Source organism: Bidens hawaiensis, unplaced genomic scaffold (genome assembly GCF_021521415.1).
Source record: "Bidens hawaiensis isolate Kalapana, Puna unplaced genomic scaffold, B.hawaiensis_p1.1 tig00026291_1, whole genome shotgun sequence".
Lineage (NCBI taxonomy): Eukaryota > Viridiplantae > Streptophyta > Magnoliopsida > Asterales > Asteraceae > Bidens > Bidens hawaiensis.
The window spans coordinates 1-15,108 of NW_027494235.1; the positions used below are offsets into that span (position 1 = coordinate 1).

Below are 15,108 nucleotides of genomic sequence, written 5' to 3' on the forward strand. Positions count from 1 at the left end.
TTTGAACGTGGTAGATAATAGGTTGAAGTTTTGCCTCCTTGTTCGTGATTGTGCGGGTAAGACCGTCACTTGCACTTAGTAGGATGGCTAAACTTTGCCTACATCTGACCTGCGTGGAGGTTTTCCTTAAAACTTTTGAAATTTTTACCGTTTTGTGTTTATGCGGGTTTTGCCGCCTTCCACACGTAACGACTTACTTCTTCCCATATTTATGCGGTGAATACCGGCACATCAGTGTGGGAAGTTCATAAGTATAAAGGTAAGGCTATCAACACATTGTGAAAGGAGAATCATTTCCATTAAAAGTGGCTCTAGGCCTTTTCTTTACAAGTTTAGAATTGATCTACATGTAACATTTGCGTAATTGAGCTCCATTCCATGTTCTTGGGATGGGAGTGCCATCGAGCCTTTCGAGCCGGTACGCGCCCTTTCCAGAACTTCTTTGATAATGTATGGCCCTTCCCAGACCGGGGCCAGTTTTCCTGGGCGTTGTTGGTTCGAAGCCTCGTTGTTACGCAGTATGTAGTCTCCTACATTGAAGCTGCAGAGTTTTACCCGCGTGTTGTAGTACTTTTGCATTTGTCGCTTGTAGTTCTCTTCACGCACTGCGGCTAAGTCTCTGCGTTCCTCGGTTAGCATAAGGTCTAACCGTCTTTCCGCATCATTGTCTTCTGGCTGAATCAAGACCCTTGGTGTGGGTAAACCAATTTCGACCGGGACCATGGCTTCAGTGCCATAAGTGAGACTGAACGGGGTTTCTCCCGTACTGGCCTTTTTTAGTGTTCAGTTTGCCCAAAGGACGTGCGGAAGCTCGTCCACCCAGCCGGATCTGTGTTCCAAGAGTCTTTTCTTTATGCCTTCGACGATGCTCTTATTTGCTCTTTCTACCTCACCATTACCTTGCGGGTGCGCCACTGAGGTAAAAGTGTGGGTGATTTGGAGTTCTTCCAGCCACTTTTGTAGCTTCTTGTCAGCAAAGTTGGTGCCGTTATCGCTCACCAAATTCTGTGGAAGTCCAAAACGACAAATAATAAATTCCCAAATAAATTTTTTTGATATGTTTCGCGGTTGTTTGGGCTAAGGGTTTTGCTTCTATCCACTTGGTGAAGTAGTCGATGGCTACCACTAGGAACTGAACATTTCTTGCTGCTGTAGGAAATGGGCCTGTCACATCGATGGCCCACTTCTGAAATGGCCATGAAGAGGTGACTGGAACAAGTTCATTCTTCGGGCGATGCGTGTTGGGTGCGTAGAGCTGACAAGACCTGCACTTTCTGATGTATGCCAGCGCATCTGTATGCATCCCCGGCCAAAAGTATCCCGCGTTGTTTAGCTTAGCTACAACAGCGCGTGGACCTGCGTGTACTCCACAGATGCCTTCGTGTACTTCCCTTAGGAGGTAGTCAGCATCTTGGTTGTCCACACATCTTAAGAGTGGGCCAAGAAAGTTACGTCTGTAAAGGATGTCATCGATGAGTTGATAATTCAGTGCTTTACAGCGTAGTTTTCTTGCCTGTGTTTTTGACTCTGGTAGTGTACCTGCCGCAAGGTAATTTATTATTGGTGTCACCCACGTTTCTGTGCCGGTTTGGATGACACAAATTTCCTTGTGCGGGACTGAAGGTGCCTCGAGGAGTTCAATGCGGATGTCCTTTCCCAAGTGGGTGAAGGCTAATGATGCAAGCTTGCTTAACGCATCCGCATATTTGTTTTCGCTACGCTTGACGTGTATGACTTTGCAATCGTTAAAATCACGCATAAGGGTTTTTGCTTGTGCGAGGTACAGGGCCATTGTGTCGTTCACGGCCGTGTACGTCCCGTTTATTTGGTTGGCTACTAACATGTAATCCACGTGGGCTTCCAAGTATTTCACTCCCATCTTACGTGCAATTCTCAGCCCGGCCAAGAATGCTTCATACTCGGCTTCGTTATTCGTACTTGGAAAATCCAGTCGAATAGCGTAAGTGTATTCTTGGCCTGCTGGGTTGGTTAGTTTCAGCCCTGCGCCTGAACCCTCGTTACTGGCTGCTCCATCAGTGTAGAGTCGCCAGACATCATTGATGTCCTGTGCTGGAGAGGGTTGAGCCTCTTCCTGGCACTCTTTTTCCCGCGATGCAGGCACTTCCGCAATAAAGTCGGCCAAAACCTGGCCTTTTATGGCTGGTCTTGGCTTATACTTTATCGCGTATTCCCCCAACTCAATTGCCCATTTGGCTAGGCGTCCCGATAACTCGGGTTTGCGTAGAACGTTTGCAAGTTTGAAATTGGAGAGAATGGTGATTGGGTGACCCTGGAAATATCGTCTTAACCTGCGTGAAGCGTGTATAAGTGCTAAGACTAATTTTTCGAGGGTAGAGTACCGGGTTTCTACGTCTGTTAGGATACGGCTGACATAATAGATTGGCATCTGGATGCTTTTCCGTTCAATTAGCAGGACCGCCCCGGTTGCTCTATCTGTTGCGGAAAGGTATAGGATTAACTCCTCCCCCGCTTTTGGTGCTGTGAGCGTTGGGAGTTCGATCAAGCGTGACCGAATCTCCTGAAAAGCTGCTTCCGCTTCTGGTGTCCAGCGGAAGTGCGTTTTCTTTAAACAGTTTCTCAATGTTGACACGAAAGGAAACGACTTATCCGCGTGGTTTGCCAAAAAGCGATTAAGTGCGACTAGTCGTCCATTCAGTGTCTGAGCCTGTTTGATGGTAGTAGGTGATTTCATTTTGATAATGGCTTCGACCTTTTCAGGGTTCGCTCTGAAGCCATCTTTAGTGACGAGACCCCCAAGAACTTCCCTTCTTCCATTCCAAAGGCACACTTGCTCGGGTTGAGCTTCATGTTTATCTTCCTGAGCGTGTTGAAAGTTTCTTCGATGTCTTTCAACATCGCTTCTGCGTCAGGGCTTTTGATGACCAAGTCATCCATGTAGACTTCCAAGTTCCTCCCAATTTGGGCATGAAACTGGTTGTCCATCAGGCGTTGGTATGTGGACCCGGCATTCTTAAGTCCAAATGGCATCATTTGGTAACAAAATGTGCCATCAGGCGTCCGAAAAGCGGTTTTGTCCTGATCATCAACGGCCATGTGGATTTGATGGTACCCCTTATACGCATCCAGGAAGCATTTAAGGCGAAACGGTGCTAACGAATCCACCTTAAGATCAATTTCGGGTAACGGATAACAATCTTTGGGGCATGCTTTGTTTAAGTCCTTGAAATCTATGCACATGCGCCATTGTTTGTTATTCTTCGGTACCATAACGGGATTTGCAACCCATGTTTGATATCTGCTAACGCGTACGATGCCTGCGCAAGGAGTTCCTTGACTTGGGTTCTACACGCGTTAGTTTGTTCTGGCCCCATTACTCTGCGCTTTTGTACGACTGGCGTAACAGCCGGATCGCACTTGAGCTTATGCTCTGCCTTACTTCGGGGTACACCAGTCATGTCAGCTGGTGTCCACGCGAAGATGTCAGCGTTTTTCTGTAGTAAGCGTTTGAGTAAGGTGCGTGTGGGATCAACAACTGTTGGGCCAATGGTAACGGCCTGGTCAGGGTATTTGCCGTTGAAGGCCCATCTTTCCGGTTCGGTGATGGTTGGTTTAGCCATCTTTGGTTTGGGTTTAGATGAGACAGATGCGATGCATACCTGGGGAATGCCGGTGATCATCGCTACACCCTCAGCTGTTGGCCATCCCATCATGCCGTGGACTGAAGATACCACGGCGTTGAATCTTGCCATCCCGTCTCTTCCGAAGAGAATGTTGTATGTGTGGTGTGGCTTCCTCATCACGACAAAATCCACGTCTTCTGTGCGTGAGTGATTCCCGTCCGTAAGAGTGACGGGGAAAGATAGGATACCCAGGGGGGTGTTTGTGCTGCCGTCGAACCCTTCCATTGAGGCGTAGATCGTTTCTAGGCGTTCCTTGTCTTCGTCATCTAGCTTGTCGAAGAACTGCCTGTACATCACCGTTGACGAGGCGCCGTTGTCAGCAAGAGTGCGAGAAGTGATGTAGTGCCCCAGCTGGCTTTTGATGACGATAGGGCCTTCTTTGCTGGGTCCTCCTGGCACTCGCGGGAAGCGCACCTCAGCTTCCTTCCACGCGCATGGTTCTGTCGCTCGCCTTTTTCTTCCTCTGATGTTGCCATGAACCATGTTGATGCTGATGTCAACGGGCTTTCGTCCGTTGCCTCTGTACCGGTTATCATTCCTTCCTCCCTTCTTGATTGATGCCACAAGGTGTGCAAGTCTTCCATCCTTGACGAATGTTTCAACAATATCCTTCAAGGATGTACACTCCTCCGTACTATGACCTTTTGTCCCGTGGAAGTCACAGGATTTGCTTTGATCCGAATTAGGTCGCTGCCGGATCATTGGAGCTTTTGGCCATGGTAGTTTTTCGGTGGCGAATATCTCCGTGACGCTTTTGGTGAGTGGCGTCCACCGGTGTTTTCGGCTTGAAGGGTGTGTGTTATCTCTTCCGCCAACAAGAGGGTGAGAGCTGGATGAGGTGTCAAAGTTTATCCTTGACTGCCAAATACCTAGCTTCCTCTTTTTGTTCTGCCGGGCGATCCGAACATTGTTTTCTCTAGTCTTTTGCGTGTAGAGGTGTGTACTCTGGGGAAGATCCCTTCCCAGTTGCTTCTCCGTCTCGGCAAAGCGCTTGGCCGCCGTCATGATGGCATCCCATGTGGATGGCATGCCGTCCTTACCCGTCAATGTGCGGATAAGCTCTGGGTATTCGGCGCCCTGGATGAAAGCGACGCGAACAAGATCTTCACTTATGTTGCCCAGACTCAGCTTTTTGGAGTTGAAGCGAGTGATGAAGTCTAGTAAAGATTCATCCTCCTCTCTAACGCAGTTGAGGATCGTCCACTGTTCTTCAGTATATTTCCTCTGTTGGCTGAAGTGTTGGCTGAACTTGTTCTGAAAGTCCGCCCAATCATAGATGTGGTGGACCGGTAAACGATCGAACCATGCCCTGGCCGCTCCAACCAGAGTCATCTGGAACATATAACACCACGTGGGTTCCGTCCAGTTACTGACGGTTGCCCCCGCAATGAATCTGTTCAAGTGGTCGTCTGGGTCGGATAGACCATCATAAGTGCCGATGTTGGACATTTGTTTGGCACTTCTCGGGGCGATTGTTTCCGCAATGTCCCTTGCAAACTTGGACTTTCCTGCATTTGCAGCAGTTGGTCTAAAGGTTTTGGAGAAGTCACGTGGGTTTCTCCCCGCGTTCGTTGGTTTAAAGGTTTCTCCAAAATTCCTTGTCGGTTGGAAGTCCGTTTCCTTACGCTTCCCTTTTGCCTTATGGCGAGGGTTTGCGTCGGTATCGGATTCTTCCCGCTCATCGTCCGAGTACTCGCACTCACTGTTCATGTTGAGATGTTGGCGAGTACTGCCGAATTCGTCAGCCTGTTGAAGTGAACGCAAGCGTTCATCCAACTCAGCTTGGAACTCTTTCTGACGTGCTTCGGCCCACGCCTTAACTTGATCGAGTGTTTGGCGAGGGACCCTCGTCCGTTTCTCCAACTGGGCATCACCCAGTGAAATATTGTTTACTGCACTTGTCCCGGCTTGGGTAACCGGGTAGTGTTCGTAAAATTTGTATAACCGCCGGTGTTCCTCCCCGTTGCTGGGGTTGTGGTTACCGGGGTTTCTTGGTCACTTACTGGCTTTGGGACCGGAGTAACGTTAACCATTTCTTCAGAAATTTTGAAAAAACTAAGAATTAGTTATAGCTTGGTCCCACGGATGGCGCCAATGAAGAAACACTAATTGACCCCGGGCAGATTACGGATAATCTGGGGGTTAAATAGATGTTTCCCACGAGGGGTTAGGTCCGGCAAAGATGGTTCTTCTGATAACCTGCAAAACAGACACCGTGAGCTTGTCACTGAGAATTGGGGGGGGGGGGTGCCTCCTTGTGACCACCCTCCGGCGTGAGAATCAGACTAGATTGCTCTGAATATAAGTGTATATTATGAGATTGCTAGAGAAGATAAGATAATGAGATATCAGATGATGTCCTTACCATTCCAAGGTGTTGGAGTATTTATAGCCGAAGGTAGGTTTCCAAGAAGGTACAGCCGGCTGAATAGTATTCCTGTTCTACCAACAGTGGGCTACGCACAAGCCATGCTGGTTGGTGGATAGGCTGCGGCCGATAGTGACAAGGCCGGCTGTATACTGTTCCTTTACTGCCGGCTATGCACTGTTCCACCAACTGTAGGCTACGCACGTCCCATAGTAAGGGTTGGTGAGTAGGCAGCGGCTAATAGTGACAAACAGTACTAGAGGGTGCTCCTCCTCGTACTGTTGTCGGTGAGCTGTCACCCTGTGATTGGTTCATGGGCTGTTTTGGTCAGATCGTCTGTTTTGCCCATACCTTGGCAGGTATAGTACAAAAGATCTTCCAGAAGCATATGGACTGGCTCATTTGGGTGGGAGTATTCCCGCCTTGCTCATTCCTTCAGGTGACATTACTGAAGTATCAAGAGTTAGTGCCTTGTGCGTGTAGCCTTGCTATCAGTGCGGGTAGCCTTCCCTGATGGCTTGTATCCGCAACTGCGGGAACAAGCGGGGTACTTTACCATTGGGAGGCTTTCCCTGCGGGAACAGTTGGCGTACTGCGCGTAAGGTCTTCATCTCTGAGCATGGTGGGTCCTGCGGAAGCAGTTGGTCGTTGCGCAGACGTCCCTCTTCAAGGTGAGTCTTGCGGGTCAAACTGTGCTCTGCTGGGACCTACCTCTTCATGTGATAGATAGTTTTAGGGATTGATTTCAATTTTCAATAAATATATGGTGTGTGAGTTAGGGTTCATTTGATAAATGATAATATAGTTTATCATCAATGGAATTTTGTTTCTAATAAACACCATAAACCTGGTCAAATTGATCATGCCATGTCTTTGTATAAAAGAATTTAAGCTTGTTTACCAATGATTAGACACATATGTTTTTTTTGTTTAGTTTAAAGTTGATGAAATTACTATTATCATTGAAGAATTCAATGAATCGGGTGCTTTCTTCCCCCCAACATGTTTATTTCTTGGCGGCAAAAAGTACACGGTGATCCAGGGGGTGTTATATGTTGAAAGAAGGTAATTTCAAGGTTAATTTTTATCATTAACAGGTTGGATGTGCTCTTGATTTTTTGTTCTAATCTTTGTGATCTATTACTTCAGTGATGAAGAATGCGATTCTAGGGAAACATCAATGGAGGTGGTTCTAGGGCATCAACAGTGGGTATACTTCACTCCTTCAACATGATGAGTAATCCTATTTTATTAATGTAATGATTGTTTGCTTCTATTTGATTAATCTAGTTTGAGTTATTGGGGTTTTGTTTACCAGCATGTTCATCCTATGTTTAATGAGCTTCATGTTATTTAAGTTAGTTTGATTGTTAATTTTGATCTAAAATATATGAATACAGAATGTTGCCATTGAAATAAGTTGGAATTATTTTTGAAAGTCATAACAGGAAAAAGTTGTCTGCATGCTCTCTTTGCCTCTTGCACAATCTTTTAAGAAAGTAGAGAATGTCTTAAAATGGACTGTGGGTGGCTTTAGCTTATACGAATCCAAGATAGTTCCTAGGAATGTTTATTGAGTTTACAAAATGTTTGGTTATAAGCAAATTATGTGCTGCATTCATGAAATTATTTTGGGTGATATTTTTGTTGGATCTTAGTATTTCACAGTTTAATTTATCATAAAGCAAATAGATGATTGTCCAAATCTTATAGACTTTGCGCACTTTGTTATGATATCTATATATATATGTGTGTGTGTGCGCCCTTTTGAATTATAATTCAAGGATCTGCATATGGTTTTCATTTAATGCTTTTGAAAAGAAAACTGTTTGATCCGATATGCATGTGTGTTTTCTAAGTAAATATGTGTTATGCATTAATTATTTTTGTTTCAACAAACTTTAGGTCCAAGATGTTTGACCCATATAAAGAGTGTGATATTGCTCAAGATAATTTGTTAAACCGTTTGGAACAAATGAAAAGAAATCGGGAATGAAAGCTGGAACAAGAACGGGTTGAACGGGAATGAGAGCCGGTGTAACGTCATACAATGGAGCAAAAGTTACAAAAACAACTTGAATAAATTCTGAAAAATTAAGCAGATTAGTAATTGTAATTGTTACAATATGTTTTTGGTTGTAAATTGTGATTTATATATTAAAGCAGGTTTTTTTTGGTATTATTCAGCAATATTTCCCTGCTATTTTTCTACAATATTTATTAGTATATTTTTAAAATTTAGAATTGTCGGAAAGCTGAATGTTTTGTAAAATATAAAATATAAAATTTTTTTTAGAATTGTCGGAAAATTGTTGGGATTGTAAAAAATAAAAAGTTAAATTAGTTTTTTAGGTGGTCAGAAAATAGTCGGAGCTTTAAAATTAAAAATATATAAATATAAATAATAATACTTCTGATCTAATCTTAATAATAATAATTAATATTAATTAATGATAAATAATTTATAAAATAACCGCTTTGTAGGAAAATGGTCGCAATTTCGTCAGAGGGCATGAAAAATAATATTGACGAAATATTGTCGGAAAAAACCGACGAAAGTTTCGGTCGATATTTTGTAGGAAAATTGGTCAGAAATTTGTCGGAGACAACTTTTCCTACGAGGGGTTTTTCGACAAACAGTTTTTGTGGGAACCTTGTCGCTAAGGGCCTATTCCGACAAATTTCCCACGAATTCTGCTGTCGCAAAAGTTCCAGTTTTTTGTTAGTGAACTGTAAAATAACATTATAATGAATCTGCAACATTTCGAAAAAAAATGAGGCACATCGACATGAGTAACAACTGTGGTGGCATGACTACTAGAAAAAGAAAATAAAAGCAGCTAATATGTATGAAATAGTCCATAAAATAAATGATATATTATTAAACTATTTGTAGCATTGTAGAAATGTAACGTAATAAATATAATAGAACTAATATTATGTTATAGTAAAGATTAAGGGTGTGAATTTTGACCCTCATCATCCTAACATCAAGTCATTGGCTTAGGTTTAGTCTTCACGAATTTGGCTCGCTTTTTCGTTGAGCCCATGACATGTTTAGTTAAATAATTCGGATTCACAGATTAATACATTTAATCTGCTCATTTTTATAATGAATTTGGTGTTAAGTGTTACTTTCCAAATTATTTTATCCTATTTGCTCCATTATAGTTTATCTAATAATATTGGGGAGACTTTTCTATTTCTACATGTCACTTTCCCTTAATTTGTTTCATGTTAATTGTTATAAGGCTTTGGCCGAAAGTATGTTTTCACCTTTTAATGATATGAGATCAACAATCCACCTTTCAGCCTTTCAGGTATAAAAATAAGTCAATTAACCAGAAAACATAACCACCAAACAGTTATAGATAGGCATTATTGACTGTTAATTATTAACTTAAAATAATCAGTACTTTAATCATCAATTATAATTATAAAATAATCAAATGTTTTTATTTTATATAAAGATTAGCGAACATCAGTAAACCGGCAAAGGTTTATTTTTATTATTTATATATTTTTAATATAACTTTTGATTGGTTTATATTTTAGACAATAAAATAATTTTATTTGTTTTTATAGTTAAAATTTAATATTGTTTAAGACAACTAACTATCTAGCATAAGATGTGATTTACATTTACCTAATCTAATTGGTTAGTAGGCAATCATGGATACCATGTCATGATAAATGGCAAAAGTAACATATAACCTAAAGTTTAATATAAAACACTTATAAAAAAATCAAAATGTTAAAACTAAATACTAAAAACCATTAGTTGATGAGCAAGAACAACATTTGAGTGTAGCCCCATTCACACTTGATATAGATTAAACAAAGGGAAAAGAAGTTTGAAACAAGAATGGGTAATAACAATTAAAGAAGAAATACAAGTTTTTGTATGTTGATTTTAAATCTTATGTGACAAGAACATGTATGTTGCGATGGATAGAGGTGCACAAACCGGTATTTTCGTGAACCGATATCGGGTAGGAATCGGTTCCATGTATGGTCAACAAAAGTCAAAACATGGTCGGATGTGAACCGGTTCCGGGTATATTCGGGTATTTGACCATGTTTTCCGGGTTTCAGGTAAGGTCGGGTCTGGTTTTGACCATGTATATGTTGGTGGAACCAATTCCACCGGGTCCGTATCGGTTCCAGTTCTAGGAAGAATCCCAAAGCCCAATCCATACACGCGGGTAGGGTAAGATCGGATCCGAAACCGGCTTTTTTTTTTCACCTCTGGCGATTTAATATGACAAGATGTTAAAGCCCATCACCAAATGTTACTCCCAAACCCACCAAAACAAGCCCAAAACATAAACGTAACACATCATCACCTCCGTACACATTAATCTTATCAAATCCAACGGTGAGGGCTCGGTCCACACTTTCACAACCAGAATCAACGGCGGTGATCACTCCAACAATAATAACATCTAAAACCAGTAGTGTTAATTCCATTTCATCCTCGTATCTATATTATAAAATACCAAAACATCCACACCGCTCGTCGGCCGGCATTGCAGTGCAGTTTCATCCGCCGTCCAAAAAATAAATAAAAAAAAACCAATTCATTAGGGTTTTGATCGATCCGGTTAATTTGATCGATCATCGTCAATAAACAATTTATTTATTATTCATTCATTACAAAATTAATGGCACAGATTCAGGTTCAACCTCCGACGGTATCTGGGCCCAACGGTGTGGCTGCAGCGGCCACCAATGCCAGCGGTGTTGCGGCTGCCGTGGTGGCTGCTGCGGCTGTAGCGGGTGGAAACCAGTCGTTTGTTACGACGTCGCTTTACGTTGGAGATTTGGAAGCAAATGTAACTGATTCGCAGCTGTATGATCTGTTTAATCAGGTTGGACAGGTGGTGTCTGTTAGGGTTTGTAGGGATTTGAGCACGAGGCGGTCGCTTGGTTATGGTTATGTTAATTATAGTAACCCCAATGATGGTTAGTGCTTACATGCATGCATGCATTTCAGCATTTGTGTATTTGTTATTAAAATGCATTGTTAGTTATTATTATGTTTATATTTATAGTTTGTTGATTATTGCATGTGCAACCGAGTGATGCAATTGGTATTGTTGAATCTTTTGCAGCTGCAAGGGCTATCGATGTACTGAATTTTACTACGGTTAATGGGAAGGCGATTCGCATCATGTATTCTCATAGGGATCCAAGCATTCGCAAAAGTGGAACTGCAAATATATTTATTAAGGTATAATGTTATCATTATATATCTTTGTTTTCTTTTGGGGTTTATTTGTATTAGCACATATATATAACTTTAACCGAACAAATGAACGAAGACGGAAACGTAAATGAACGAGTTTCCTTGTTCGTGTTTACTCGTTAAGAAACTGAACGTGCTCATGTTCGTTTGTTAATTTTATTACTTATAAACGAACGTAAGTGAAAACAAACAAACAGTCACCAACTAAACGTAAAGAGTTAAAGGTGAATATCCAAATTCTAGTCTAACATACTGTCTGCATCTTTACATTTACATCCAACATTTTAGAACTTAACAAAAATATCACTCGTTTTAAATAGGTCTTAAAAGGTTCTGAAGTGTATAAATCAAATTGATTTTTAATTAATGTTAGTAATACATATGTTTTAATGATTATTTAAACAGACGTAGAACAATGAACATAAATGAACAAATATAAATAAATGTAAAAGACATTTGTTTTTGTTTAATTACATGAACAAAAATTTGTGTTCAAATTCGTTCATTTGTGAAGTAAACAGATTTTTCACCAACCGATTCACTTAATATCATTTTCTTTATCTTGTGTAGAATTTGGATAAGTCGATTGACAACAAAGCATTACACGACACGTTTTCAAGCTTCGGAAACATACTTTCTTGCAAGATAGCCACATACAACACCGGTCAATCCAAAGGTTATGGATTCGTGCAGTTTGACACCGAAGAAGCCGCTCAAACTGCAATCGACAAACTTAACGGTATGCTGATTAACGACAAACAAGTCTACGTCGGTCACTTCCTCCGTAAGCAAGAACGTGACTCGTCTTTAAGCAGGGCAAAGTTCAACAATGTCTATGTGAAAAACCTTTCTGATTCAGCAACTGATGAAGATTTGAAAAAGATGTTTGGTGAGTATGGAACGATTACAAGTGCGGTTGTTATGCGAGATGCAGATGGGAAGTCTAAAGGTTTTGGATTTGTTAACTTTGAGAGTGCGGATGACGCTGTTGTTGCGGTTGAGGGGTTAAATGGTAAAAAGATTGATGAGAAAGAGTGGTATGTTGGTAAGGCTCAGAAGAAATCCGAACGTGAACTTGAATTGAAGAGTCGGTTTGAACAGACTGCGAAAGAAGCTGTTGATAAGTTTCAAGGTGTTAATTTGTATGTTAAGAATTTGGATGACACTATTGATGATGATAAACTTAAGGAGCTGTTTTCTGAGTATGGTACAATCACTTCATGCAAGGTTTAGTTTTGGTTTTTAAGTTTTAACTGTTTTTTTGGGCGTCTTTGACTTCTTATTGCATTATTATGGGTTGACTTGAGATTGTCTTGTTAATAGGTTATGCGGGATCCTAGTGGAATCAGTAGAGGGTCTGGATTTGTGGCGTTTTCGTCTTCTGGAGAGGCTTCTCGAGCTGTAAGATTCATGTTGGTTTATAATGTTATGTGTATGATATTCTATCTAGGCTTGTAAGTGAGCCAAGCCAACTTTAACCGAGCCAGGTTAGGCACAAGCTCGAGTTTGAAGTTAAACGAGGTGGCATGGCTCTTTTGTTTTCACGAGCTAAAAAGCCGAGCTAGAGCTTGGCTTGTAAAAAGCTCAAGCCAGCTCGTGGCTTGTCGAACTTGCTTGTTTTTTATTTTAAAATTTTCCTAAAGATTAAGACAGAACTTATAATTCTTTTTTACATATATTGATATATAATAAACGAATAATTTTTTTTAAACGTACACATAATACAGATAAACTTGGGAACTTATTACATTATACGTATTATTTTTGTTTTTTAAGGATTGAGAGACAGAATCAAAGTAATATATGTATCATTTTTTGTTTTACTTTTCATTATTTTTGTATGATATATTATTCATATTATATGTTCAAATTTGGGGTTTAATATAAACGAGCCATGAGCCTGACCAACCCTTACTTGGCTCGGCTCGTATACAAACAAACTCAGCTGTCTCTGCTCATTTACAAACAAATTTCATCAAGCCACGAGCTTTTTAAACATCCTAAGTTGCTATGGGTGAAACTAACATACTTTACTTGAAATTATGTATAGCTTTCCGAGATGAATGGGAAAATGATTGTGAGCAAACCACTTTATGTTGCTCTTGCACAACGTAAAGAAGAGCGAAGGGCTAGGCTACAGGTAAAGTTTATCAGTCTATTATAAGTTTTTTAAGTTAATGACTACAAAAGAATTTGGTTGTCACCAGGCACAGTTTTCACAAATGAGGCCAGTTGCAATGACACCTTCAATGATGGCTCCTCGGATGCCCATGTATCCTCCTGGTGGGCCCGGTATGGGCCAACAGTTATTCTATGGCCAAGCTCCCCCTGCTATAATTCCTCCACAGGTATTTCTTAATTCTTGTTAAACATGTTTGTGTGTTTTTTGCATCTTTAAACATGTTGTGTCTTTTGTTTGCAGGCTGGTTTTGGTTACCAGCAGCAATTGGTACCTGGAATGAGGCCAGGCGGCGGTCCAATGCCAAACTTTTTTGTGCCCGTTGTTCAACAAGGGCAGCAGGATCAACGCCTTGGCGGGAGGCGGGGAAGCGGTCCTGTGCAACAGAATCAGCAGCCTGTTCCAATGATGCAGCATCAGGTATAATACATATGGTTTGAACTTTGAACTAGAAATTTTAAAACGATCAATATGTTTTTATAATAATATAAGTATAACACGTAATTACTTGACTGTGTTCTCCAAAAATGAAAAAAAGTGAATAAGTAGGGGGTGTAAACGAGCCTAGCCTCTTGTGAGCTATTCAAAATTGGATCGATAAAGACTTGAATCGAACCTGAGCCTATTAATAAGCTTGTTCACTAAACGAGCCTATTAGTTATATACTTTTTTATTTGATATACTTAATATTGTATAATAATAATGATTATTATTATATATAAAGTTATTATAAAAATAACAATATATATTTTGTTATTTATAAAAATATACTTAAAATAATTATAAATATAGATAAATAAATTAATATAAATACTAGACAAGCCGAGCTTGAGCCTTTCAAACAGAGCTTAAAACTTGCTGTAAGTTAAACGAGCCTAGTCTAGCTTGGGCTCGACTTGTTTACATGCGCAGGTCGACGTCTTTGCATTGAAGTTGGTTAAAATGAGCAAACTCTATCACCATGCATCAAGTTAAGCAAAAATAAGTAGTTTACACTTTCTAATATTCTTTTTTCAGATGGTTCCAAGAGGCCGCATGTACCGTTATCCCGCAAGGGACACATACGCATCGGCAGCGGCTGTTGGTGGAGGAATGCTTCCAGTACCTTACGACATGGGCGGCATGCTTCCACATGAACCGCCAATGCCCATCACAGCATTGGCTTCCGCCCTCGCTAACGCATCACCCGAGCAGCAGAGAACAGTATTCATCTCTAAACTAACCAAATAAAACACTAGTAGTCAATTAACAATTTGACTTTGACTTTGACTTTTTCAGATGCTGGGTGAGAATCTATACCCGTTGGTAGACCAAGTGGAACACGAGCACGCGGCTAAGGTGACTGGGATGCTGTTGGAGATGGACCAGACCGAGGTGTTGCATTTGCTCGAGTCACCCGAGGCGTTGAAGGCAAAGGTTGCAGAGGCTATGGAGGTTCTTAGAAATGTGAAACAAGCTAACAGTCCATCAGCTCAGCTTGCTTCACTATCACTCAATGAAAACCTCGTTAGTTAATGATGATGAGTTTTTATTCATTTATTTATTTTTTGAAAGATGGTTAGGAGATTTTGGTATTGCTTTTGTTTGTTTAATAAATGAGTGTTTGTAACCTTCACTTTATTGATGGTGATGGTTTATTTTTGTTGAATAA

At 40.9% G+C, this 15,108-nt stretch overlaps 1 protein-coding gene across 1 annotated transcript; it reads left to right on the forward strand.

Annotated features, from left to right (window-relative positions):
- Positions 1–10,291: 10,291 nt before the first annotated feature.
- Positions 10,292–15,108, forward strand: LOC143573277 (polyadenylate-binding protein 2-like). The gene is made up of 9 exons (XM_077058202.1): positions 10,292–10,995; positions 11,145–11,263; positions 11,849–12,505; positions 12,602–12,679; positions 13,329–13,418; positions 13,486–13,626; positions 13,701–13,877; positions 14,475–14,660; positions 14,736–15,108. The coding sequence occupies exons 1-9, from the start codon at positions 10,695–10,697 to the stop codon at positions 14,970–14,972; spliced, it is 1,986 nt and encodes a 661-aa protein (XP_076914317.1). The 5' UTR covers positions 10,292–10,694; the 3' UTR covers positions 14,973–15,108.

What these genes read in the sequence shown, in the direction of transcription:
- LOC143573277 (XM_077058202.1), top strand. Translation starts at nt 10,695, where the DNA reads ATGGCACAGATTCAGGTTCAACCTCCGACGGTATCTGGGCCCAACGGT. An exon ending in CTGGAGAGGCTTCTCGAGCT is followed by an intron (nt 12,680 to 13,328) that starts GTAAGATTCATG and finishes AATTATGTATAG; the next exon opens with CTTTCCGAGATGAATGGGAA. An exon ending in CTGCTATAATTCCTCCACAG is followed by an intron (nt 13,627 to 13,700) that starts GTATTTCTTAAT and finishes TTTTGTTTGCAG; the next exon opens with GCTGGTTTTGGTTACCAGCA.